Genomic DNA, 27,385 nt, shown 5'->3' with positions numbered 1-27,385 from the left:
GTAAGCTACCAACTCCCTTAACTTCCCCTACTCTCCTCAAAAGTAAGGAGTGTTTACAAAATGCGTGTACTGAAAAACAAAAACAAAAACGGTTAACCATAGTAATGTCACGACGACTATAATGTCATAATGTCTATGATGTCAAAATGTCTATGGAGTAAATAGCTTCAGGGAATTTCCCTCCACATACTTTATCTTGGCGGGATATACGAAGAAAGCCTTCTTTCCTTCTTCTCGCAACTTCTTCAGGTGGGGGAGCAATGCCTTCCTCTCAGCTTGGACTCGGTGGCTTAAGTCATTTCCAACAAAAAGACGTCTGCCTTCATAAGTGAAATCCTTCTTGAATACCCCTACGCAGGTCTTGAATACTTTCTCTTTCTCCTGATAGGAAGAGAAGCACACATGGATTGGTCTGTCCTTGACCTTTCCATCTGCACCTGATTGCTGTGGACGGGGTCCTGTTGGTGTACGGTGAGCCCTTTCAATGCCGACTCCAGCAAGACTTGGATCTACCTTGCTCAAAAAGCCAAGCAGGAACTTCTTGCACCCTCCATCACCCTCCTTGCCTTCTGGAATGTTGAAAAATACTACGTTATTACGCCTAGATCTGTTCTCTTGATCGTCAACTTTCTCCCAACATCTCGCCAGCTCCTTCTCTAGTGCTTTCACCTTCTCATCACAATCCGCTACATGAAATTCTAATTCTCTCACCTCTGACATCTGCACCCGCAGCGAGTCGAAGCGTTTCTCGAGCCTTAGTTCATAGGCTTGAAACCAGGCAGGCGCCCGGCTCTCCTCAGCACCGACGATTTCGGCGTGTAAGGTCGCCGCATTACCGCTGCAAACTTCGGCACTCATGGCATTCGAAACATGCATTGAATTCTCCTTAAACAACTTATTTTTGGAGTTACCTTGTGCCTTGGTTGGAGTGTCCTGACGTTTTTGTTTCTTTGACATTGTAGAGGCTTGAAAACCGAAGAGAAATGTAGATCAAATGACTTAATTTGTGAGGTATAAACTTAGCGTGGTGCTTACTACGTAGCCGCCATGACAGTCCTCCATGAAAAGGGTATTATTGTGAGTGTGAAATCTTCTAGAATCTATACTCTGCCAAGTAGGATGTGAAAGATTGTGTGTAATGTTGCCTTTTGTAAAATCATGGCGCTACTAAAGGTCCATGATAAAATTGTCGGTGTATTCCTCATAGGCATGTGAAGCTGCCTGATAGATCTTGACCCCCCCCCCCCTGGCAAAAAATAATATTTTAGTTTTGGGGGCCTTTTTTACAACCTACTGCCTACATGTAAATCTGCATCATTGAATAACATTGTGGTGAATTGGGATTTTCCATGGCTCTTTAAAAAAATCCCAGGGCTTTTTTTTTTCAATTTTTTTTTAGCATTTTGGGGGTGAAATTGCCCTGAGCCCCTGTGTAATTTTTTCCCTGCTTGCCCCCATTTATCAGAGTTTGTGTAGAAGTTTGTCACCAGACAATACTCGGGAGAAGAAAAATCTTTGATTATATTGATTAAACATGAGGTCTTTGGGGTCAGGACCAACACTGAGATATCAAAATCCTCTGACATCATTGATGACATCACTGATATAATGTCACTGGTTTTGTTTTTAGGTGAGGAAATCTTGTTGTTTTTCAGGATTCAGATTTTGAGACTTCTTTAACAACTTATATATATATGATAACCTTAATATGATTTATAAGGTGGTATTCTTAATATTGCCAAGGTTTAACCAAACCTGGGTTAAGTTAGACCACACATTATATTATGGAGCCAGTTGTCAGCTTTTTCACCATTTAAAATTCATTATTATCCTGCTGGAAAAAGTTGTCAAACATTAATTGAGTTGTGGAATGGGGAGAATATGAAAATACAAATGTATAATGAATAATTTGGTACATGATGATAGTTTCCATGATCTTGGAAAAAAGTATTATAATTTCAGCATTCCATAGAAGTACTGAGCTGGTGTTAAATTAACACCGGTATTTTTGCAGTGTACAAGTCCTGTGTAACAGTCAAAATCGACGAGCTCCGGTGCTCCTGTACCTCCTGCACAGTTTGGAAGACATTTTTAAAGCCAACTATCCATCATCGCCGTCTTTCTTTGATGAGATAGGAGAGAGAAATTCTTCAAAAATATTTGATACCAGTTCCCCAAAGACTCCCAGTGGATGATGAGTGAATGCATTGTTTTTGTAATTTGCTCCATCTTCTCTTGACCTGTTGAAATGCGCTTGAAAGACATTCTTTTTTCCTCTAATATATTGTATGGAGACTACTGATCCTATAGGCCTTTATTAGAAAACACATGCGTACATGTACACGTAGGTGTGTGTTCTGAAGTCCAATTTAGTGTTAGGTCATGTTATAACATGACTGCTAAAATTATGGGATGCGAAAATGCCAGTTTTCTATACATAACATTAATATTCTATTTTCTGAAAGTTTTTATGTAATTATGTTTAAAACTTGATCTAAGTTTTTTGTCGTACAACTATAAGTAGAAATTGTACGCAGCGACATGAAAATCTGTTTTAACACAGGTAAATTCTGTGTTTTTCCTCATGAAAAAACATAAAAACCAGAACAGATTTTCCATTTTGATTAATACTGGTATTAACAGAAATCACTGCCCCTACATTCTATGTTTTGAATGTTTATTCTTGAGTTCAATCCGCATACATTTCATTATTGGTGAGGAAGCATAATTCATTTATCTTTCTGAGACAGTTATGAATGACTTTAGAACCAACCTCCTGTTATTATTTGTATTAATGAATATTTGTGTCACAACTGAGTATCGTTGGTTAAAAGACAACTTTTGACCAGCTAGGCTTAACATTAAATCCTAATTCAGGATACAGACCATGCAGTGTAATGTCAAGATGAAAAAATGATGCCGGTTGCTTTAATAATTCTTGCCTCTGAAAAAGTGTTTAAATTATGTGGTGGCAAAAATGCAGGTGGTGCTTGCGATAATTGAGTGAGAAAGAGGAGAAGATGTGTGCTAATTATAACCTGCGTACATGTATGTAGGTCCATCACGGAATATTGCTCCAGGCATGTGATGTCTGGAGCTACATGCAGTTTTTGATAAAATGAAAAAAAAAGTCTTCCTACTGTCTGTCTCTCACTACGTGTCTATCCTTCATGGCAAATGAATTTATTGTTTTGAAATGTTAGGGATTATAAAAATTGGAAACAGTCATATGTATAGCCAATGTAATAGCTGTACATTTTTTTGTACATTCTTTTATGTATAAATCCAATGATCCAATTGTCCATGTTTATACATATCGTCGCACGCACCACGGACCGTCCTCTATGCACACTTCGATGCGAAAGTTAGTTTTGCAGAGAACACATTTAAAAAAAAGTTTTTTTTAAAAACAGCAATAAGTGCACCTACAAGGAGAGCAAATTATTTACAGGTGTCTTTGTTCGATAGTTCAGGTTCCAAAGTTTCATCCCGTATCTTTACATTTTCTTGAAGTGAATTATTTACGCCACAGTGGGCATCGTAACAGAGAGGACGGTTCGTGGTGAAATCGCGAGGCGCGATAGCGCACTGTATCTGCACAGAGAGGACGGTTCGTGGTGCGTGCGACGATATGTACATGTGCATTACAAGCTTCTCATCCAGTACATTGTGCAATTTTCCCACTTTTGCCTACTTACTGTGTTTAAAATGTACTGATTTATTAGAAGATACCTTTTCATGATTTGTTTGTGGGATACCCAATTGGTGTAGAGGGCTTAATCTATGAACATGATTCATGAATTTGTACCATTCATGCATACATCTCCTGGGTAAGGAGCGGCAAAGTGAGGAGAAACAAACTCCTGCTCCTTGACCAAAGAGGGTCGAGCTGGCCTTCCGGCTTGGACTCAAAACTCTGTCTGGCCTTAAGAATAATAATAATCCATTTATGTACCTGATTGCACCTTCATATTGCTGCAGATAAGTCTTATTCTTCAAATGTGAACAGATTTGCATTATAGCAAAGTGTGAACAGCTCCCTATCTGATCAACCTACTTGATAAGGGTATTATTTTGAGAGGCAACGAATAGAGAGCGATGCCAGAAATAGCTACTAGCGTCTTTCAACTTCGCAGTAATTTACTGTGTCATCACATCGTTTCTCCCAAGCCCCCTAGCCTAGAAATAGAAACATGTTGATGGTATTTAGCAAATTAGAGGTAGAAGTTACACATAGGTCTTGAAAGGGATTTGAGAATTGGTTCTCAAGACTTATTTATTCGTAAACCAGCGGCATACTTTTAGATATACTCGTATTATGATATTAAATATTTTCTTATCTACACGTTCATGTATACTTTTCTTCATTCAATTCAGTTTATTTACATTCATATTTCTGACTTCTGTAAATGACACTTTTGTCGCATACAGCCCAAACTTATTTCAATCTGTTTACTCTTTGGTATGATATTCTTTTTGGACATCTTTGCTACAAAGCAAAAATAAAAAAAAATGTAGCAGACTCACTGTTTGTCAGCCGGATGTAATTTGTTTGACATTTTATTTTAACTTCATCTGCATTTTTGCAGTACATTTTTAGTGTACTGGTGCGCGATTTCGCCGCATTTCTTTTAATTTAACGACTGCTGTAGTTGGTGCCTCCTCTCACGTTTATTTTCGTCCAAAAGATTGATTTATGCTTTTTATGGATCAAATCAATGATGAAAAAAAAATGATAGATTATTAATCATCTGAAAATTTTAACATATATTCAATATCCTTGTGTATTTTTTACTCTTTGATATCAGTTGACCGCACATTTCGAGGAGCAAGATCCGAACCGAGCGCAAGTGGTCAGCAACCACCTCTTGGGGGATGGCACCAGCACCTGCGCCAGCTCGGTAGGCACCGCCAGCCCCATCAACTTCTCCGATATGAACCACATCAACAACAGCAACAACAAGATCCACCACATGCACCACAGCCACCACCACAACAACCTTCACATGAACGGCACACTGGAAGAGGACAACGAGATGGACGTCGTGGTGACTGGGGAGGAGTCAGGTAATGATTTTGACCTTTGACCCTCGTCCTTTTAATTTTACAGAGATGCCTAGTCTGCTGTGCAAATCCTTCACTCAAATGACTTGTGTTCTGAAGGCCCTCTACAATGTAGCTTTGGTTGTGTGCTAGTCTTTGTGTGGAGGCCCACTTGTTGAACAAAGTTTCAATCAGGTAGACCGGGGGGGGGGGGGGTGGTTATATTTGTTCTTGTTCTATGAGTAAGCCATTCCTTGTTATGCATCTTTGCTATGAATACGCTGTTCCCTTTTTTTTGCATGAAATGTTTCTTTTAGTTATATTTGTTGTTTTTTTGCTATGAAAAAGACATTATGTTTTTTTTTTTACATTCTGATCATGGAATATCTACCATAGCTATTGCATGATGTGGTTTCGATAGTTGGAGCGGCAGCGCCTATGCTCAGTGAAGGGGCCGAAAGATCCTTGACAATGAACAGATGCGTAGATCACTCTGACCCCGTACCATGTCTTTATAATGCAGCGTATAAGAGCTCCAGGCTGGTGATCATTCCGATGAAGGAAATTGAAAAATAAAACCCTTCCTTTTGTAAAAAAGAATACTCATTTTCCTTCCATGAACACTTTTTTTGTAAAGAAGGTTGGCATCTCTCTTAATACTGAGGTCTACTCTCGTAGCACCCATAGCTGACACTAGTCTGCAGGCACAGACCCTGATTGAAACTTTGATCAACAAGTGTGTCTACATGCAAAGACTAGCACATACAAAACTTTCTGTTACGAGAGGGCCTTCAGTACATGAGGCATGATGAGTAGGCTGCACAGTTAGACCCTTAACACAAGTAAGGGGTTTGCACAACCGACTAAGCTGACGCTGTGATTAGTATAAATACTGTACACCATACCAGAGCTTATTTTTGCTGTGAATTTTTTTTTCAAAATTGTTCTCTAATAGCTGCTAGTGCATTGCAGGTATCTGCTGATGCTGTCTTTTATTATTAAAGCTTGTAAAATGCAAATTATTAAAGCAAACCACCAGAACACATGATTCTCAGCTACATGTATTTGTTCTGGCCATTTTCAATGAAAGTGGGTGCAACCATGTGATTGTCATTTTGCAAATTCATCTCTAAATTTTTCTTTCTCATGTCAGATCTGATTATGGAAGCAAAGGTAAGGATGTATTAAAGCCAGGTAGATTTGACAGGCATTACCTGGGCTTTCTCTACCTTTCACAAGAGATCGTGCAGCTATCTAACTGCCTGAATGCCTATTCAGACAAGAGGAAAATGTGCAAAATTAGAGTCAAGAACGTTTAAAGAGACACATTAAAATGAGGCAGATGTGGTTGAACTGGGTAGTAACAAGTGAGGGATCATGCACCTATAATGCTAGCCTATTCATACAAGAGGAAATTTACACCAAATTTGAGTCAAGAACGTAAAGAAGCACGTATTGGGAATGAGACAGATGCGCTTGAACAGGATTATACATGTACATGTTGCAAATCAAATCACTAAAAATGTTTTGTCCTAGTCATAGACGTTAAAGATGACAATTTTGTGGATCAAATGCCTTAGCAGCTAGCGAAGATGATTCCCTCCAAAAAAGTGTTTCTTATTGTCATTTACGAAGCTGGAGCTGGAGATTAATCTTCTTTATTTGAAACTATACCTTGCACATGAGTTTTTTTGTGCAATTTAAATTAAAATGGTCAAAATTTAGTTACTGGTTTCTACTACAAGATTCTTGAAAACTAAATTCCTGTTGGGTAATCGGAGCATAAAAATCAGTCACCTGTTTCAGTACAGGGGCCCGTTGCAGAAAGAGTTGCAATCAAACGCAACTCTAAAAATCATGCGCAACTTGATTTTCAACCAATCAACAGCGCACATTTTTGACTTGCGATTGATTTTTTGACTTGCGTTTAAACGCAACTCTTTCTGCAACGGGCCCCTGGTATAGCTTCAACCTATGAAGGTGATCTTTTCTATCTTCCATATGGTATTCATTATTTTCATTATTAAACAGAAACACAGTTGTTAATTGCACAGGTACATGTATCGGAAATATGCAGAAATAGAGAGATTACAGAAAAAAAGAAAAAACAATTCCCCTTTATGCATATTACCTGTACATAGACAGTCACAGAATGCATGTGCAATCAGAAAGAAAATATCATTATTTTTGCATGGACACCTTCATTTTATTCCCACCATTTTCTTAGTTGTAATTTTAACGCAATATTTTCTTGTGTAAAAGTATGAATTATTGAAGAGGTAATTTTTGCAGAAGAATTAGATAATGATAATACCAGTAATAGCTGGGCTTTTTGCCTGAGGATACAAAGAGCTTGCTGTCTTTACCCCCGGCTTTAGCTCGAGCTACCATCAGCGGTGCTCAGTGCATTGAAGGAATTAATCCTACTGGGTACTCGTTCACCTCACCTGGGTCAAGTGCAGCACAATCTGGATAAATTTCTTGCAGAAGTAAACACACCATGGCTAGGATACAAACCCACGACCCTCTTTTTGAAAGGCGAGAGTCAGAACAACTAGACCACGATGTTCCCACAAGTAGAACCACAACTTGAAAATAAAATGAAATCACCACCAAATGTTAAAGCATTTTCGAGTACCTCCATACCAGGGAAAAAATACAAAGGGGCTGGGGCGATTTTGCCCCCTTAAATGCTTAAAAGATCCCTTGAAAATGTAAAGAGAGCCCCCGAAATTCCCCAATTTATTCACTGTAATGTTAAAGCTTATCCGATGTTGAAAATTTATGGCAATTGATTGTGAAAATAGCCCCCTAACACAACAATTTTTTTTCCCTGTGTCAAGTTTCGGATGACTTTACTCAAAGGCCTATGTATTTCTGTATTTCTTGGAGGACAAGTATTTGAATTTCAATTTTTATAAATTCACAATAGCCTTGCATGCGATCATTTGATAGGTTCATGTTACCCTTGAAATGAACCACCCGCTAGGCCGAGCTATTTATATCTAATCATATTTCATTCTAGATATGAGCACGGAGTCAAATATAACTCCATGTAGTCTTGGGTATTGATTAATGCACATGTAGCAGCGTAGTAAATACATGAAGGCGACGGGCGGTTTTGCCTTCATGACGGCTCAAATCGCCCCTAAAATTCCCCCAAAATGCATGCTTTTGTGCGACCATTCTTTCTTGAGTCGCCCCAAGATCTGTCACAAAAAATATTCAAGATTATTGATAGAAAATCAGTATTCTAAATGTAACTATGGCATAATAATGACACTTGCTTTTACTGCGTAATTACTTGTTGCCCCTAGAAAGTAGCCCTTGATATGAAAAAAATAGCCCCCGAAACTGACAATTGCTCCAATGTGAAAAAAGATAGCCCCTTAAAAATGAAAATTATTTTCTACCCTAATATTTAGACATTATTTTGCCACTTGTTCCGTAATAGGAATAAGCTTTGGCTCTGTTGATAGATAGAATTGATATATCATTTTTTTTTCTTTCACTATTTCATAGAAAATATCTGGTTGCAATATAGCTTAGAAAATACATGAGGGTGAATTTCCCTTCATCACGGCCAAAATCACCCTCCATTCACCCAATTTCGTCACTTTTTGGTGACTAACTTTTCTAGAAAGATACACAGATCTGCCACAATCAATACCTATTGTAACTAAGATTGATTGAAATGAGTGCACCTCCAAACATTACAGGGAATCATTAATATTATATCATAAAAAAAAACAAATTCAATAATTTTTCAAGTTATTTTATATTTATCCTTCATTCATCCCATCTTCTTTCTTGCATGATTCTGAAGAATGGAACTCATATCCTCTTGTTTACCATAAAAGTTGTGTTCAATTCTTTATTGATATTTTATCGAAATATCTTCTTTTTGTGTAAAATGCAGATTCTAAATTGGTGGTGAGGAGAGGGAGTGATCCTGTTATATCGAGTATGTTAACCAAATCAGATGTCAACGGTGAAAACACAGTCATGGACAAGAATGCAAATACTTTACCTGCTAAGGTATGTTACTTGGTATTTTCCTTTATTAAAAGGTGATAACAATATATAGCATTTATGAGGCAGCGATTATCTAGTTGCCTGCTAAAGGTGCTTGGTGCATTCAAGGATTTAATCCTGCTGGGGACTTTTTCACCTCACCTGGGTTGAGAGCAGCACAATATGGATAAATTCATGCTGAAGGAAATTATGCCAAGGCTGGGTTTTGAGATGGCGACCCAAAGGCAAGATCCTCCGCAACACTTTAGGTGGTTTCAAACCACCTTGATCATAAGAATCCCTGTTAAATTACGAGAACTATTTTAGGCTAAAAAAATACCCATTAATTATTTCTGCATTCATGCCGCCCTGAAATATATCCTTCGGGATAAGTTCCTGAAGTTATGAGCATGCGCAATATGGTCTGATAAGCAAGCGAGACGTGAGATTCAAAATCACTAGCTCTGCAGCATCCCACGACGCCCGCGCTCAACTTCACACTGGGCTTAAAGTTCCCGTAAATTGTTTTCACATTGCCAAAATACATGCGACCTTGGAAAAATCTCACGGAAGTTCTCGTAATATTGACAAATACCTACTATTTCATGGGTATTTTCTTTCAGGGAGATTATGCGTAATTTGCTTTTGCATTGCCACTATTACCAGGTACATTATGATCTGGGTAAATTTCCCCATCAGAAATACCTGGAATTGACGAACTTCGAGACGGTCTGAAACCCCCTATAGCTCCATGTTTGGTAGCAAGCAACAATAACAACATAAAGAAAGAAGATGATCCGGGCAAAAAGAGAATGAAGATAGGGCAAACTTACGAGGCAAGGTATACATGTTAACCTCTGTAGCTGTCTTAAAATAAAGATGAGGAAAGATATCGAGTACATCCAGCTTGCCGAGGAAGTGATAGTATAATGATGTTATAGGCCGAGTCCAGCCACAGGGCTTGTGATAACCCGAGGTGATGATGGCGATCGTCTTGGGCACCCACCTTAACTGCCCAGTCGCCTGAATACTGACAGTGGTTCAACATTTAACAAAAAATACCATGCTCTCCTGAGGGCAGCTAACAGTGATGGTTCTTCCACCTTAATAGGAAGTTGATTTGAAAAAAATATGAGTATAATGCTAAGTTTTTATAACAATCAGGACTGTTCTATAAAGAGTTGCCAAGGTAATGGGGGCTCAGTAGCCAATCAAAATGGTAGTTGCGATAATGACAAAATTACAAAAGTTGTAAATCCTTTATGAAACGGAGGGGAGGGCAGATGTGAAATGAGACAGTTATGACGTCATAAGTTTCACTTCATTTCACTAAAATAGTCCTAAAAATACGCACAACATTATGTGGTTTCAAGCCGCCTCGATCATAAGAATTCCTGTTGAATTACGAGAACATTTTAGGCTAAAAAAGGATTAATTATCCCTGCTTAATTCACACCGCCCCGAGACATACCCTTCGGGATAAGTTCCTGGAGTTATGAGCATGCGCAGTATGGTCTGATAAGCAGGCAAGGTGCGAGATTCAAAATCACTAGTTCAGCAGCCACCCACGCACGGCGCCCGCGCCCAACTCCATGCCGGGCTATGAGTTCCCGTAAATTGCTTTCACATTGCCAAAATACCTGCGACATGAGGCAAAAAGAAGTTCTGGAGTGTTTCTTTTTTCAGATTTTCATATAGAACAATATAATCTGGATTTTTATTTCATTTTCATGTATGAAATGCCAAATACTTCAATTTTTGTAGAATTTATTATGAGGCAGCTCTTGATTGAGTTGTAACATGTTACAATAATAATGATTGCATGTGGTCAAGGTGGGATCAATTTGTGTTTTCTGCTCTGCCATTGGAAGTCCATACTAAACATGTACATATACAGGGATATACTTGACATTGTACTGTACACAACTTGCATGTACGTGTATATTTGCAGCCTTTTTGAAGCTGGAACGGGACTTGAGAAATTAATATTATAAATTACAACTAGCAAACAAGCAGCTCAGTTGATTTAAGCACCCCCCAGTGGCTGGAGGGCTTGATAAATTACATTTTAATATCCCTTAATTTGTAAGGCAATTGTGGACGCGGCCTCAATGTCTGATTGTTAACGCAGAGTACGGTGTCAGATGCTAAATAATGCTTCTTGCAGAGTAGGCCTACCATTCATTCTAAAGGTGCGATTTGAATGATGGCATTTGAATTATGGAGTTTTATTCATTCCTTCATCCCTAATTCATTGAATTCATTTCCAATCGCAATGATGACAATATGATTGCAATAACGAGATGAAACATGTGATGCTTGTACGTCAGTATCCTATTAGTCAAACATGTAGAAAGCCTGTAAAGTCAGTCTAGTCAATGTACATGTAAGTGGGGTAGCTTATGATAAACGTCATTTAGGTTATAGATATTTTAACAATTATAGATTGACTACCAGCATATTTTCATGAGGAGTTAATATGTATTGTAGGTCTGCATAATTAAATAAAAATGTTTTTTATTCCTCATTATAGAAAAGAAAATATTTTGCGATTTTGGAGGCTTGAAAGTGTTTGGAACACTGTTCAAAGTCATTTGCCTGTATTAAAGCTTAAGATACTGAAATGACAGACCTGCTTGACCCATTCACAGTTTTCTTCGTTGAAAAATTTTCAGCTTAATTCAAAAGTTACATTACAACAACATATCCTGATCATTATTATATCATTTAAATCATCCCCTATGTACCATTATTATTTCATTCTGTACTCAAAAACTATTAAAATTAACTAAATTCAATCAAAAATCACAATGTAGTGAAAACCTCTGTCCTTGATTTGGGAGATTTGGGAGAAAATGCTTTCAGTGCACATTTCACTTTGCGTTCATTTGCTTGATTTCAAATAGACATCTTTTCCCATTGTAGTTGAATGAAGAACATCTTGGAACCAATACTTTTGAGATCTACAGTTTGAAAAATTTGTAAGGCAGTGTGAATTATCATGTACACGATAGCTAAGGTGTTTGAGACCTACCAAGATTCGTGAAATCGGAGCACGTGCATTAGTTTATCCTCACTCCTCTCTCTCCCCCCTTAGGAATTTAGATAGGCAGGTGGGAGTGAATGGTGTGATGATGTCTGATTAGTCTTCAGCCAAGGCACATCCTTTTATTTCTTAAGCTTTTCTAGAAATTGTAGATTTTACAACTTGTGTTTAATCGTGTTGGCCCTCTTCTACCAAATTTGGTTAATTTCAGCTCTGTTTTATCATGTTTTTTTTTCCAAGTTTGTCAAATATTAATTGAGAAAATATTAGTTTATTGCCAATTCTAAAAAGCGAATAATTTTATCAAATTTAAATATGATCGTTTCATGTAAAAGTATTAAATGAAAATGAAATTACAGAAAAAATATTGTACCATATCGTTAAGAAAATAATCTGTTTCACAAAATAAAAGTTATCCTTTGATTTTTGTCCCGGATTAAATAATTTCAATTTGATCACACTAAGAAAGAACTTTTCACCTTTTCTGTTATTTTAATGAATGCATTGATTGTGGAAAATGAATGTCTTCGTCTCGGATTGTTGGTCAATGAGCATAAAACCACTGACTAAACAGCAACATTGAAATACTATTGTTGGTATTGTAAATTGCAGAATGTTTTGAATGTTTACCACCATGATATGACAAGATCCTCATGAATTTGAGATTATGTTCGCGGCAGTAAAAATGTAGACCACTAATGTGTGGTTTTATTGAGCTGATGAACCGCATATCGATAAAGAAATATTGAGCTGCGTGAGGTACATAGACAATCCTATTTTCTCATTTATTATAGCACTGAAATGATGAATTACAAATTGTAATAACATGAATTCTCTTGGGGAAACAAGGGTATATTTCCAATTGGTCCAATGACAATTTGTCCAATCGCCAACTCGTCTACTATCATTTGGTCTACCATCGGTTTGTCAAATATCCACATGGTCTAATTGCCATTTCGTCCAATCACCATTTCATCTAATAACCAGTTGGTCCAATAGCCATGTAGTCCATATACCATTTGGTCTAATTGGATTATGTGTTAATTGGGCGAAATGAATGGAAATAAAATGGATATTAGACCAACTGACTGTGAGACGAAATGGTCATGGACGGACTGGCGATCAGATGAAGTGATGATTGGACCAAATGGTTGTTAGATGAAATGTTGATGGATGGAATGGCAGTTTGGCAATTTACCCTAACAAAAAATTGGAATATAACAATGTTGGATATCAAGCTTTAACATGGCAGTGATTGGGAATTTTAAGGGGCTATAATTTGCTAACCCCGGACTAGTGGTTTTTGTCGATCATTCGTAGTACAAGTACTTCACTCGTACACTTTTTACACACGGTAAAATTTCCTAAACCCCGTACTATAGGTGGGGCTAAATTGCCATTTAGCCCCACCTATAGTACGGGGTTAAGCTTAGCCCACTTTCGTTTTACACATGCGATCTTAACCCCGTACTATTGCTCTTAGCACCGCAATTGGTGGGATAACCCTGCTTTTTTGCAGGGCCAAATAATCCCGTACTATAGGTGGGGTTAGCCCACTTTGCAAAAACGCTGTGTAAAACGAAAGTGGGCTAAGCTTAACCCCGTACTATAGGTGGGGCTAAATTGCCATTTAGCCCCACCAATAGTACGGGGTTTATTTTAGCCTGTCTAAAAAGGGTATTACAGTACTTGTAGAAGGCATTTTGCGAGAGCTTACAGCTTGCAATTGCCTGAAGTCAGGAGAGAAATGAGAACATATTGATGCTGCTTGATTAGACTGCTATTGATGAGCATATTAATTGAGGAAGTGAGTATTTTTTAAGTGGATAGGCATGTGCTCATCTGAAGGTCATTGTCGTTAGTAGGCATCTTGATAGCTTTTGGCTGGTCTTCATGAGCCCCTGTTTACCCTAATTTTGAGATTGTCCGTCCTCAAGATAAATACAATATTTCAAGAATCTCCTTCTCCAAAGGCTGCAGTCAATAACAAAAAAAAAATGAAAGAATATGCAACATTTTGCACAAATTCCAACAAAACCTATTATTTTCTGGTTTTAGCGTGACTACTGAACTCAGGTGCTGTAGCATTCAAGGAAATCTTTCTACTGGACACCCGTTTACTTGGGTGAAGTGTAGCAAGTGTAGATAAAAGCCTTGTCATGGGATGCAATAGCTGCAGCAGGAGGATTTGAACCCCTGAAAGTGACTTTGGGGTGCAAAGCACTGTGAACCAATTTGGCAAAGTGTGCTGTGGTATATTGTTATGGATAAATCATCCCAAGCCAGACCCAGAGAGCATCTTTGCCTGGCTGACATTTTACCAAATAAATGTGCCATTTACAAGAAAAGTTGAAGTTACTCAGGATCGTAATCTCTATTTTCCTAATTGAAAGCTTATCACAAATAATCATGAGTTCATTTCAGTTAGGATATTTGTAGTTTGGTGGATCAGAAAAAGTGTGGGATAATTAGAAAATTTTTACTGTGGTTGAGAACTTAGGCTGCAGCTCAAATGTAGCTCTTGCATTGTTGAGGGCACAATGGCTCAGCTGGTGAAACTGTGGTCTCGCAATTTAGTGACCCATGTCCAACACCTCGTCAAAGAGCAAGTGTTGAATGATAACATATCAATCATTATTTATAGGTCATTCAGAGCAGAGAAAGTCTTCTGCAGAAAACTGTAGCTATTAGACTGGCAATATGTGACCAGTTGCTTTCTGTGGTATATCCTTCGGAACGAAAGCAAGGTGCAGTATACAGAGACTAGTCATCTCACTCCTCTTTGACGATAGTCTTCACATGGCTAATAATAGATTAATGAAGTGTCATCATTCCCAATTAAAGCTTTCTGGAGATAACTTCCGAAGGTCCCTTGGAGCGTGTTAAGGTAACCTTCAGTCAAGACTGGTTTATTGATTTATGGTTGAACATCTTCGTGTTATTATAGTCATAAATATGGTATACCATAATATGCCAGATTGGAGTGGAGAATATTTCATTTCCTATGGTCCTACATGTAGGTACCAATACTGATTTTATAGGCCTATAATTTTTGAAGGATTAATGATAATAATGATATTCCGCTTTTATATAGCGCTCAATACATTAGGCCGACGTGTCTAAGCGCTTTACAGATATATTATAACCCCGGTCATTGGATTTAATCAGTCATTCCCCGTACACAATGTATGTCATCCTCCACTCCCTGGGGAGTATTAGCATTGTGTATAGTCAGTCGCCGGTGAGGTGCACACAGTACTGGACAAGCTACAATGACTTTCACATCCTGCATGTACCAGGTACCCATTTAGCACCTGGGTCGAGAGTGGCAAAGTGTGGATTAAGGTCTTGCCAAAGGATGCCAGACTGCGGTGGGATTCGAACACACGACCATCTGTTTGCAAGTCGTGAGTCAGAACCACTACACCACGGCTCCTCCACAAGGATTGTTGAATTCAGAAGTCCAATGAAAAGACCAGATATATACAATGTATGACATGCACTCATGTGAAATAGTAGAAATCAAGATTGACAAGGAAATTATTAATGAAAAACGAGACTGACACCTTAAATGTGTCTAGGGTCTTGTTCGGGGATTCGATCTTAAGGTCAGGGAAGCATTTCATAAAGAGTGTTGTCAGTGATTTTTTTACATGCAGACGTTGTATTTCTCATTTGTAATTTCAGTTTTGATTTGCAATAGGAGCTGAGCTCTCTCTTTAAGTGCAGAACGATGTATGCAATCTACTGTGAGTGCATACTATGCTTGATGAGACACAAATTCATACCATGAGATGTAGTCTATGCACTTAATTGCAACCAAAATCAAATACCTCTAATTGCTTTGACCCAAGCATAAATCAGTCACCGATATTATTGATACTGTCAAGAGCAGTTAGGGTACAGCGCCTATATAGCTGCAGTCAAATGTCTGAGCTCTTCATGCAGCTTTCGGAGGCACTAGATTTATAGCTTTAAGGGTTTGTGCATGAAAACTACCCAGGAGATAGGTGGTCTCTGCGATTGAACGTGACAGTCAAGGGGAGGGTTTTCCAGGATTTCCAGCTGCAATGCAGGGAATGGACTATCCAGTGTATGTTACGTGTATATTACATTATGATATATTGTGAATTACATTTCTGGTTTTAATGGAGAGGGGCTGGTTGCTTATATGAATACATGTACCATTGAGGGAAATTTACTTGAATAGGAGTAGGTTGATGGGCCAGGGTGATAGTGGTAAAGGTCAAGTTCAAAATGTGATTGTTAAGGGGGAGGGGCATGAACTGTAGTGTCAAGGGCTTGCATACATGTACATGTACCATAGAGGTATATGTACTTCAGCCAAAAATGTGCTTGTATTGTGCTTTACAGGCCCTCTTCTATGTAAACATGAATGTACACTTTTCTGTTATTGATGTGTTTTGAAATTCTAGCATGCAACATTCAACTATGAACATAATTCATCATCGATTAGATCAACTATTGCATATTGTATTCAAAAATTGTATTTGATCATTTATTCCTGTTCCGTCATGCTATTTTACACAAGAATTTAATTGTTAATGACAAAATAACTTTGAAAATACATAGAAATTGATATTTTATGGCCCCAAATTGCTATCCCCGAAGTAGTATTGTGATATAATATACGCCTACAAATATAGGAAATACATATTAGAACATACATCTTTCATAAGTATGCTGTAAAGTTCTATATAATCTTGACACAAGGCAAGGACAATTTAGGAATCGTCATTATCATTTTAATAGAATTATGCGAAAGTGCACATGAACAATGCATACATTGATTCGTAATAGGCAGCGAGAAGACTTGCATACATGTCTTCGACAAGAAGCAATATCGGCTGCCTCCTTGTAATTTCTGCATGAAGTGTATGACAACATTCGGCAGTGAGTGGTTGCCACTTGCCGGTGTCCATATAGGGTTCGCCCCTTGCCGTCGTCGAGAAGGGCCAATTTGTGGAGTGGGGCTGGTTATTATGATGGCTTCATTATGCGGTTATAGGCTGTATTTCTATTCATGGAAATTACTTTTAAAAGGGCACATCCACCACCACCACCACCACGTAGAATGCAGTAATTTCCCAGAGATGAAGTGGTTCTTCGGAGAATATTTAAATGGCTCTTCATCAGATGGTTCATGGTTCAATCACCCTTGATTATTGATGAGCAGAAAAACTAGAGAAAAGTGCTGATGGAGATTTGATGAATACAGAATAAATATGAATCTCTGAAGTGTTAATTTTCCAATGTCATTTGCAAACGAGATCCCCATATACATCATGTAATATAAATTCCATTAATTCCATTTTTTTTCAAGCAAACATGATGAATTTCAAATATTTTATTATAGAAGAGGGTATGAAATTATGTGTCTGATGCTATATCCAACACACACACACAAAAATCACTTTAATTTATTTATATATTTTATTTTTCAAATCAATTGGTATCACCTGAAAATGAGCTGCTCGTCTTTACATCTCAAAATGAAAGCTTTAAACATTTTGATCTTCTATGATCAATTTTCACCCAATTTATCTTGAATTCTTCTGCTGTAACTTCTGAAGGTTTCTATGGTGAAGAAGAATAGAGTAGTAGGTTTCACGGTACACCATGTATTCTTCCGTTCTTATCAAAACTAAATTCATGTCCGGGTGAATCTTTCCCTTTAACATCAAGCTGTGCTGGCAAACGATGAGCAGCACACACAGTTCAGCCGTCCATGACCATGCCTTCCAAACGCCGGGGCCGGGTCGCATCTCCTTGCTCTGTGACCATTATAGCTGGCTTCCATTGAGATAATTAGATGAGATAAGCCTTGAAATATTAATTTCTAAACTAACTCCAGGGCATACCATGTACTTCGGTTGATTGTTTGTTTGATATACATGGTTCAAGATGAAGGAAGGGGGCTGGTTACATCATGTAGTTGGTTTGCGAAGGGGGGGGGGGGGGTTCGCATCATATAGCTGCATTGTGATAGAGGGGGGGGGGTGGTTATATCATGTAGCTGGTTTGTGATGGGGGAGGGTTTACATCATGTAGCTGGTTTGTGATGGGGGGGGGGGTTATATTATGTATCTGGTTTATGATGGGGGAGGGTTTACATCATGTAGCTGGTTTGTGATGGGGGGGGGGTTACATTATGTAGCTGGTTTATGATGGGGGAGGGTTACATCATGTAGCTGGTTTGTGATGTGGAGGGGGGGGGGGTTACATCATATAGCTGAATTGTGATGGAAGGGGGGGGGGGTAATTCATGGAGCTGGTTTGTGATTGGAGGAGGGGGTTACATCATACAGCTGGTTTGTGATGGAAAGGGGGGGGGGGGGGTTATATCATGTAGCTGGTTTGTGATGGGGGGTACATTATGTAGCTGGTTTGTGATGGGGAGGGGGGGGTTACATCATATAGCTCACTTGTGATGGAGGGGGGGTACATCATGTAGTTGGTTAGTGATGGGGGGTTACATCATGGAGCTCTCTTGCGATGGAGGGGGGGGGGGTTACATTATGTAGCTGGTTTGTGATGGGGGGGGGGTTACATCATGGAGCTTGTTTGTGATCGGGGGGTGTTGCATAATGTAGTTGGTTTGTCGTGGAGGGTGGAGTGGAGGTTACATCATGTAGCTGGTTTGTGATGGGGGAGGGGTTACATTATGTAGCTGGTTTGTGATGGGGAGGGGGATAATATCATGTAGTTTGTTTTTGATGGTGGGGAGATTACATCATGTAGTTGGTTTGTTTGATATCCAAGGTTCTCCAGGCGATCCCCAGTCTTGACTTTCATTAAAAACAACAACAACAACAAAAAAGGAGAATTATTCCTATAACCTGACTTCATTTTATTTTGATATTCTAATATGATATTCAAGATTCATTTTGTATGGATTTATCATTTAGTATGTAAGTTGACTTAAAACTGATTTTCTGTTTAAATAATTTTTCTTTTATTTCAAAGCCCCTGAAAAGTTACAATATGCATTTGATAACATGATATAAAGGGAATACATAGTACCTTTTGGGTGAATTCCCCCATCCGTTTACAGGTGAAACTGAGACTATGATCATTTCTAAAGATGAAAAGGGAAGCTAGACACTAATTAGAATATATGCCCCTTTGTGATGGACACTTTATAACTATATTAACTCAGTTTTTTGTTTGCATGGATAGGTGTTGTATCCTGGTCATACAGCAGGTTTCACAAGTTGAATTTAATTCATTATTGAAGAATCATGTTGAATTGGGTCATCAAAACAGGAGTAGGCAAAAGAATTATCTATTACTTATTTAATCACTCACATTACTTTTGAAATATAACATTATAGAAACAATCATAGAGAGATTTAAAATGATACTAAACACGACTAATGTAACAGCTTGATTCACTTTCATATCAGCTGAGAACAGCAATTTGGATAGTCTTATGTAATACTCTACCTAGTACCAGTATTAAAAATTATACAACTTGAATAACATGCAAGATTCAGAATGTAAAGGCTATTGATAATTAAGAATTATGTGAAGTAATATTTCATTATAAAGAGGAGAGGGGGGGGGGGGGGGGAGTGGTGTACATTTAGATATTTAATTTATAGGTATTTAAAAAGGAAAACATCAATATTCTAGATTTTAACACCCATCAAAAAGGAAGTACAGTGAGAAATCACGTTTTTTCTGTTTCATTTTGTTACGCAGACCTCTTCTGGTGACAAGCCACGATCTCGTCGAGGAAGTCGAGACGAGCTGAACAGTGCCTTTTCCCGTTTTGGCCGTGACTCCGCAGGCTCTGCCCGTCAGTCGCTCTCCAGCGCTCATCCTAGCATGAACAAATGGACCGATGCACAGCAGAAGGCTGAGAGCAAAGTGAGTAGGACCCTGTTCTCATCTAATTTCTTGAACCGGTTTTCCATAAACCAGTTTTGGAAACCAGTCTAGAAGATCTCTTCGCTTGCGTTCTTGTCACCATCTCCAGAGCTGGTTTGAAAGACCTCTTATTGATTTAAATGTGACTAAGAATTATCAGTTGGTTATGGTATAAAAGACATCACCACTTGGTCAAACCATGCTAAGAGGATGCACATATTTGTGTAGTAATCAATAAGATTGCACATTACATATCATGTGCATGTTGCCATTTAAGCATGGCTCTAAATAACACTTAAATCTTTGTGAAACACTGCCCAGATTTGAAAAACAGAAGAGAGAGAAAGAAACAATAGCCCTCCCTCCGACCTGTCTTTAAATGTCTTTCATTGTTTTTTTTTTCAGGTCGGTTCAGAGAGAGGTCCGGATGTGATGATTGAAGGAGATGTGGAGGCTGAGACAGACAGTATTGTGCTGACCAATGATGGTACACCGTTAGGTGTTCACATCATCAGTAAGATAGAACAAGAAGATGGAAGGTAAAAATGCCCTATACCGTAGTGATGATGATGATGAAAATGATGATGATGAGGAAAATGATGATGGTGATGATGATGGTGATGATGGTGATAATGATGATGGTAATGATGATGAGGATGATGAAAATGATGATGATGATGATGATGAGGAAAATGATGATGGTGATGATGATGAATATAATGAAGATTATGATGATGAGGATGATGATACTGATGACGATGACAATGATATTAATTTCCAGATAGACTACGGTATATGAATTCCTATAGAAATTATTAGTAATGTCTATTTTTTCTTCCCGCAGTGCTTTTGGTATAGTTGTTCACAGTATTGAGGCTGGTGGCAGAGCTGCACGTGATGGCCGTCTTTTACCTGGCGACTACATTGTACAGATCAACGGTAGTGATATCTCACTTCATTCATTTAATAGGTGAGTCCTAGAATAACTCGATGCAATTACAGAAAAGTTAGCACTGGCAGTTACCTTAGTAACACGCAGAAACCTGTTTTCTCCGCCAATCAGAAGCCAGAAACGTCAGATCCGACACCTTTTAAAACAGCGAATGTTCATTTAATGCTTCCAAGCAATACAAAAATAATTAAATTGTATAAAATTACTGTAGTATATTGTTGTCTTAGAAAGAAAATTATCACATCAAAATATTATCAGTGTTGCCAGGGCCCCCTTGCATTAAAGGTACTATTATGGCAACTTTTCCATCCAATGGTAACTACCATGGTAACGCCTATCAACAGCCAATCAGAATGAAGGATTCCATGCAAGTTACCATTGGATGACAAAGTTACCAGTATCATACTGGTTACTTGTATGCAACTGATATCAGGTTTTTTGGGGGGCTAGACATCAAAGTTTGATGACTTTTGATGTTTGGCTTGATACGAGGCATCTTGCTCTCTACCTCTCCTTTGCTTTCCTCCCTATTCTATGCCTTATGTACCAAATTCATTTTTTGTGCAATGTATGTGACGAGTTAAGATCTGTAGCATCAAAACCTACCTCGCAAAGTAAAAAGCAAAATTTGATAATAATTGTAATAAGAAAAAAATCTATGATAAATTTTGCCACCTTGCTTGCGAGGATTGGTCATATTGAGCAGGGCTGCCAAGTCTCCCAGATTGTGAGGGACTCTCCTTGAAAAGTGACTAATTTTGAGTGACAATGGCAGATTTTCAACATCTCCCAATCCATACTTTGATATCTTTCATGGGATCTTTCGTAATTGAGAAAAATCTCCCACCATCTTCAGTAAATGATCCCTGATAAGTGAATATTGAAGTTGGTGGCTCTGTGTTGACAATAAACACCATATTAAATAAACTTTAGGGCAATGCAGCTAAGATTTTCATAAAGGTCACCCAATGTATCTCACCCTTTAAGAGCCCAAGAAATGCTGAGAGACGCCATGCGGAACCCCACTGTCAAGCTGACCGTTCAACGCGACAAGTTCTTCAGCTCCGAATCCCCCGTCGGGCCTACCAACTCCACCACCCCCAGGGAGAACGGCCACCTTGAGATCACCATCCCACCAAAGTCACCAGGCGGGAAGGTCCCTCCGGTCATCCCCGTCCGATCTCCTACCACCGCCCTGTCGTCTCCAACGGATAAGAGCCCCAATGCGAAGCTGATAGCACCCATGAGCACCAGGAGGATCGGGCGCAAGCTTTATATTCAGCTTATGAAAGGTAGGAGATCCTTCATGACATCACCCTTATCCTTTTCTGTATTTAGCATATGAATGGAGAATCCACTCCACATGTAAATTTTATCAGAGACAGATCAATCTTGAAACTTGTGAGGAAATCCGAAAAGACAAGGCATAGAGATTTTGTGATACAGAAAAATGTAAAGAGAGAAGGCACAAAGATTTGAAAAGCACAAACCCTATATTGTCTATATTCAATTCAGTTTGATTCAATTCGGTTTATGATATGAAGACATTGTAAAAACAGTCCGAAGGCTAACACATATAAAGTTCACAGAAAAAAAAAGAAAAATAAACGCAAGGAATATATATGTACAAATTAACAAAAGATTATCAGATAAGAACATAAAAGTAAGATTGAATATTGTACTTGAGGTTCATACACATTACAGAAATATCAAATGGGAGTGTGCTTCCTAATTAAATACTGTAATCATGCAATAAGGCCAGAAAGCTTAGGCCAGACTGTCGAGACCAAGGACAAGTTCAAGGCCACATAACTGTCCTTGAGGCCAGGGTCTTTGAGGATTACAACTTAAAAGTTTGATGTACATGTATTAACTTATTGCTACCTTCTTACTTGTCAAATATTTTCAGAGCCCATGTCAACAAAGACTTATGATTGATTTGATCAACCTCAACTGTATGGAAATCCATCAACGTCATTTTTTTTTGGACAGGAATTATCCACAGTGTCCTTTGTAAATGAAAAGAAGCACACTAAATTATCAATAGAACAATGAATGTAAGAACATTCAGCAAATCTAGAAAACCTTTTGAAGAATCATGCATTTTAGATGTTGACGTAGCTGGCTTTCCATAGTTGTGGTTGATTTAATCAATCGCAACTCTTTGTAAGACAGGACCCAGGTCTCATCTTAGGCTATGGCGAAGGCCACCTGCCTGTCCTTAGATCTGGTCTCGAGGGGCAATACTACACTCAAGGATCCACTTTCGTATGAATATGTTCTTAAATTTGCTATTTTCTTTGATCGACTAGGTCCTCAAGGGTTAGGTTTCAGCGTGACATCTCGAGACAACCCAACTGGAGGCAAGAATCCTATCTTCATCAAGAACATCCTTCCTAAAGGAGCAGCCATTTCTGATGGCAGGCTCAAACCTGGCGATAGGCTCATGGAGGTAGGGAAATCCAAATCTATTCCTGGGAAGCATTTCATAAAGGGTTTCCTGATGTTAAGAATAATTGTATCATAAAGGCTTGTATGAGAATGAGTAGCCATACAGGGAGTTTATGTGAAAAGAAAATAAAAAAACATGACGAAGTTGAAATTTGCGGATTTCATTTTCTTGTAGACTTTAATTAGCCCCCCTGTGAATATTTGCAGTAAAAGAAGAAAAACAAAATAGGGTTGGCCGAGTACTTTCTAAAGGAATGATGTGAAAGCTCTTAAAGTCAACAAAGTTTTACAAGAGCAGTCAAGTTTATATGCAAACAAGTTATTTTTGGGGCTGAGCTTTGATTTTTTTCAGAGTTCATGAAAAAGTGATAATCATATGCTCATATTTTATGTATAATAATTTTGTTCTTTTGTATTCATTGCACTCTTATCAAGGTCTATCTGCTTAAAAATTTGAACGTGACCCAACATTATACTTGTATGATGACAACTCTGACTTGAGATTGTTTCATGAATCACATAAGACAGAACACCTTGGACTGACAAATTATAATCATATTCATGTAAATTTGTTTTGTGTCATTAGGTGAATGGTATTGAGATGACCGGTAAGAGTCAAAGTGAAGCTGTGTCCATCCTGAGAAGTGTCAAGCTCGGAGGTGTGGTCAACCTAGTGGTGTCCAGACAAGACTCGCCAGTCAAGATGGTTCCACGACAGTTGGTCAGTACTTTTCACTTGACAGCATAAATTGAGGGCATGTCAGTTACTGTGAATTTGAATGTGGTCAATTTCCTCAGGAAGAAGAGAGATTGATGAAGCCATTGATTTTCATATCATTTAATGAAAGAGTGAAATCTAGATATCTTTCGTTTAAACAGCATTAAATCATGGGCACAATTTTTATATATGGGCCCAGTCATAAATCCAGAGAGGCCTGCCACAAAAAATAAAGCGCAGACGTCGTGGTGTCGTGGTTGTGACACTCGTCTTTCAATCAGAGGGACGTGGGTTCGATTCCCAACCATGGCGTGTTTTCCATCAGCAAGAAGTTTACCCATATTGTGCTGCACTCAACCCAGGTGAGGTGAATGGGTACCTGGTAGGAAGAAATTTCTTGAATGCCAAAGCACCTGTAGGCAGCACGGCTATAGCTAGGTACCAATGATAATAACATCATTGCAATGCATAGTTGAGTATATACATTGGCAATATAAATGTGCAATTATTATAATTAGTTACCTGTCATTTCTGGGACCTAAACAGTAACGATAGATGAAAAATTGCCATTACCTAGAAGGGTATACTCTATCTACTTTTATTTTTATGGGTTTATCATTTTACTTTTGTATTTCAATTACTTAAGCGCTTACCCAAATATGATTGTGATATTATTTGTGCTGCTCTATAACTTGAGAGTTGACCGCCAAACCCCCTATTCCCTACATTGACCCAAATTTTTCTAATTACCATGCCAAGGACATGATTTCAGTGATTAAACTTGATATAACTGATATCTAATTTTATTTTGATATTTTTTCTTTCAAGCAGCCTGAAGATACCGCTACAGTGGAAGAACCGGTCACCTCTCCTCAGAACCGAGCAGTGATGACCTTCGACATTCCCTTGAATGACACTGGGTCAGCGGGGTTAGGGGTCAGCGTCAAAGGCAAGACCAGCGGGGCCACGGAGGAACACAGCAGCAAAGATCTAGGAATCTTCATCAAGTCTGTGATCCATGGAGGAGCAGCATCTAAGGTACGCTTACTCTGTAGTTCAGTGGATGGACAGCAGAGCTCTTTGTAACACAAGAAAATCCACGAGGGTGAAAATACTCTCTTGTATATAACCAAACTTTTGCGAGTAAATACTATAATTCCTGCATGTTCATTTATCTAGTTCTTGTTTTCCATGTTGTAGGATGGTCGCTTACGTCCAAATGACCAACTTCTGTGCATCAATGACACCTCGCTGGCCAACATGTCAAACAGCGAAGCAATGGAAACCCTCCGTCTGGCAATGTCACACGAGAAATCTCCCCGTTCCACGATCTCCCTGGTGATCGCCCGACGACTCGACCAGCAGGATCCCCTGGCCCACACCAACAACCTCAACAAGGGCGCAACCAGTCCTGCAGGAGATCGCAACGTAGATAGCGGACTCTTGTCTCCACTCCCTCAGAAGGATGGCGGCGGCGGCTTCGTGATGCCGAACAGCCTTTCCGATGGAGTCCTGAGCTCCCGGACAACGAACGGTGGCGTGCAGCGCGGTAACGAGATTGTGGTGCAAGCGTCGGTTGAACCGCACCATGCCACCTCGCCGAGGCACCAGGGGGCTAAGGTCACCTACCCAGGTAGTGATGGAGAACCTATCTACAGCCGGTCAAGGAAGTCTTCTGATGGACAGACGCTGCCGTCATCAGGAGGAGAGATGGCTATGCAGTCTGATGCTAGTCCTTCTATGCACTTGTCGATCCACAGTTCACCTTCAGCCAGGGCACCCTCACCCCCTCAGTGGCTCCTGGACTGGGAGAGTGGTGCTAAAGATGGGTAAGTTACAGTATTGGTCTTTACCAAAATGTGCGTTGTAATGGGTTTTTTGTCCATTTGCAACTAGATGCGTACGTTTTGGAATTCAGGTATTAAATGTCACAGTTAATATAAACCCAGTATTGTGCTTAGAATCACTTAGCAAAATAAAAAAGAATAAGGTTTTTCAGCATTGTCTTCTTCACATACATATAGGCAACCTCATTTTTTTTCAATGATAAGGTGCCATCAAGTAATTTTACCAGAATAGAGAGGGTTTCCTTACTAAAATGGCAGCTTTGTCTCCTGAGAACGATATATAAATTTGTAAATCGATCAGCTCATGTTTGAAATCAATCAGGATTTATAGTCATAGAAAATGCTGACTGTTCTACTCACTTGCTTTATCGTTGTAGGGAGCTGAGTCCCTTACCGGATCCTGACAACTTTGCTCGAGACAACTATGCCAGGGCCAGCTTTTCAGAGCGACGTCAAGGAGGCTCACTGGATGCCAAGCAGGTAAATAATTCAAATTGACAGTCATCTTCGCCCACGGCAATAGGGAGCTTTAAATGTTGTATCCTTGATGTGGAATCTTGGGAAAATCAGCCTTACCGTTCATGAATAAGGAGGAGAGCACATTGATAGAGGAGCTAGGTTGTGACATCTAAAGCACCCTAATATTACATGTGTCATATAACCTGTTGAATCAATATATTTTCCTTTCTCATATTTTATTGTTTTCTTATCATTCTCTCTCTTCTCTCTCTCTCTCTCTCTCTCTCTCAAACTCTCTATTTCTTCAATTCCATTTCTCCTGTAAAGCACCTCTCAAATAAATTTATTGTTTTGTTCTTTCATTCATATCAGATGGCCTGGTACAAGAAAACAAAAGGCGAAATACCAAAGAAACAAACAACCACAGTACAAAAAGGTAAGGTGTTGTTGAATGTTGTCCTATGGACGATTGTATTGGTTCAAAAGAAAAGGTTTATTTGGTGCTATATTTATAATGTTGCCGTGGCATTGTCACATAATTTACTGGTCATTCTAAAAATCAGTCAAACTCAAATATGCTTATCCACAGAACTGTGTGTGATGGGGAATAATATATATGGGGCATAATCAAGCAACCAAAATAAATAAAGTCACAAATAGTCTTTATTTTTCCGTAAGCATTTCCAGAAATCATATTGGAACTTCAAAAGTTTTGATGAAGGTCCGTTTGCACATGAAGTTTAAATGGAAATAGCAAGTGGATAAAGTGAAAAAAAACCCACTGATTATTGGAAAACTAATTATAATCTTGACAAGGGTTATATTCTTTCAACAATATAGATTTTTATACACCCTCCCAGAATGGTATGGAAGGGTGCAGGATTTCAATAAACCAAGATGACATACAAGTGAAATCTCTGAACATGCAGCATCTTAAAAAAAAAAAATCAAACTGGAATCTT

At 38.7% G+C, this 27,385-nt stretch overlaps 1 protein-coding gene across 3 annotated transcripts in view; it reads left to right on the top strand.

The window, feature by feature from the left end:
* Positions 1-27,385, top strand: part of LOC121426111 (partitioning defective 3 homolog) — a 95,149-nt gene that overhangs the window by 48,333 nt on the left and 19,431 nt on the right. For 2 of the 3 annotated variants that reach the window (XM_041622276.1, XM_041622279.1), the window contains 12 exons: positions 4,809-5,067; positions 8,963-9,081; positions 19,829-19,996; positions 20,402-20,535; positions 20,841-20,966; positions 21,936-22,240; positions 23,261-23,400; positions 23,986-24,120; positions 24,946-25,155; positions 25,318-25,946; positions 26,342-26,444; positions 26,796-26,859. In XM_041622276.1, the coding sequence (XP_041478210.1) occupies positions 4,809-5,067; positions 8,963-9,081; positions 19,829-19,996; positions 20,402-20,535; positions 20,841-20,966; positions 21,936-22,240; positions 23,261-23,400; positions 23,986-24,120; positions 24,946-25,155; positions 25,318-25,946; positions 26,342-26,444; positions 26,796-26,859 (2,392 nt within the window). The remainder of the gene's footprint in view (positions 1-4,808; positions 5,068-8,962; positions 9,082-19,828; positions 19,997-20,401; positions 20,536-20,840; positions 20,967-21,935; positions 22,241-23,260; positions 23,401-23,985; positions 24,121-24,945; positions 25,156-25,317; positions 25,947-26,341; positions 26,445-26,795; positions 26,860-27,385) is intronic. The other variant, XM_041622278.1, reaches the window with a different exon arrangement.

The sequence above is a fragment of the Lytechinus variegatus genome, chromosome 13 (assembly GCF_018143015.1).
Source record: "Lytechinus variegatus isolate NC3 chromosome 13, Lvar_3.0, whole genome shotgun sequence".
In the NCBI taxonomy this organism is placed as follows: Eukaryota; Metazoa; Echinodermata; class Echinoidea; order Temnopleuroida; family Toxopneustidae; genus Lytechinus; species Lytechinus variegatus.
Note: the sequence above shows the minus strand (reverse complement) of the source record. Positions and strands in the feature narration are given on the sequence as shown.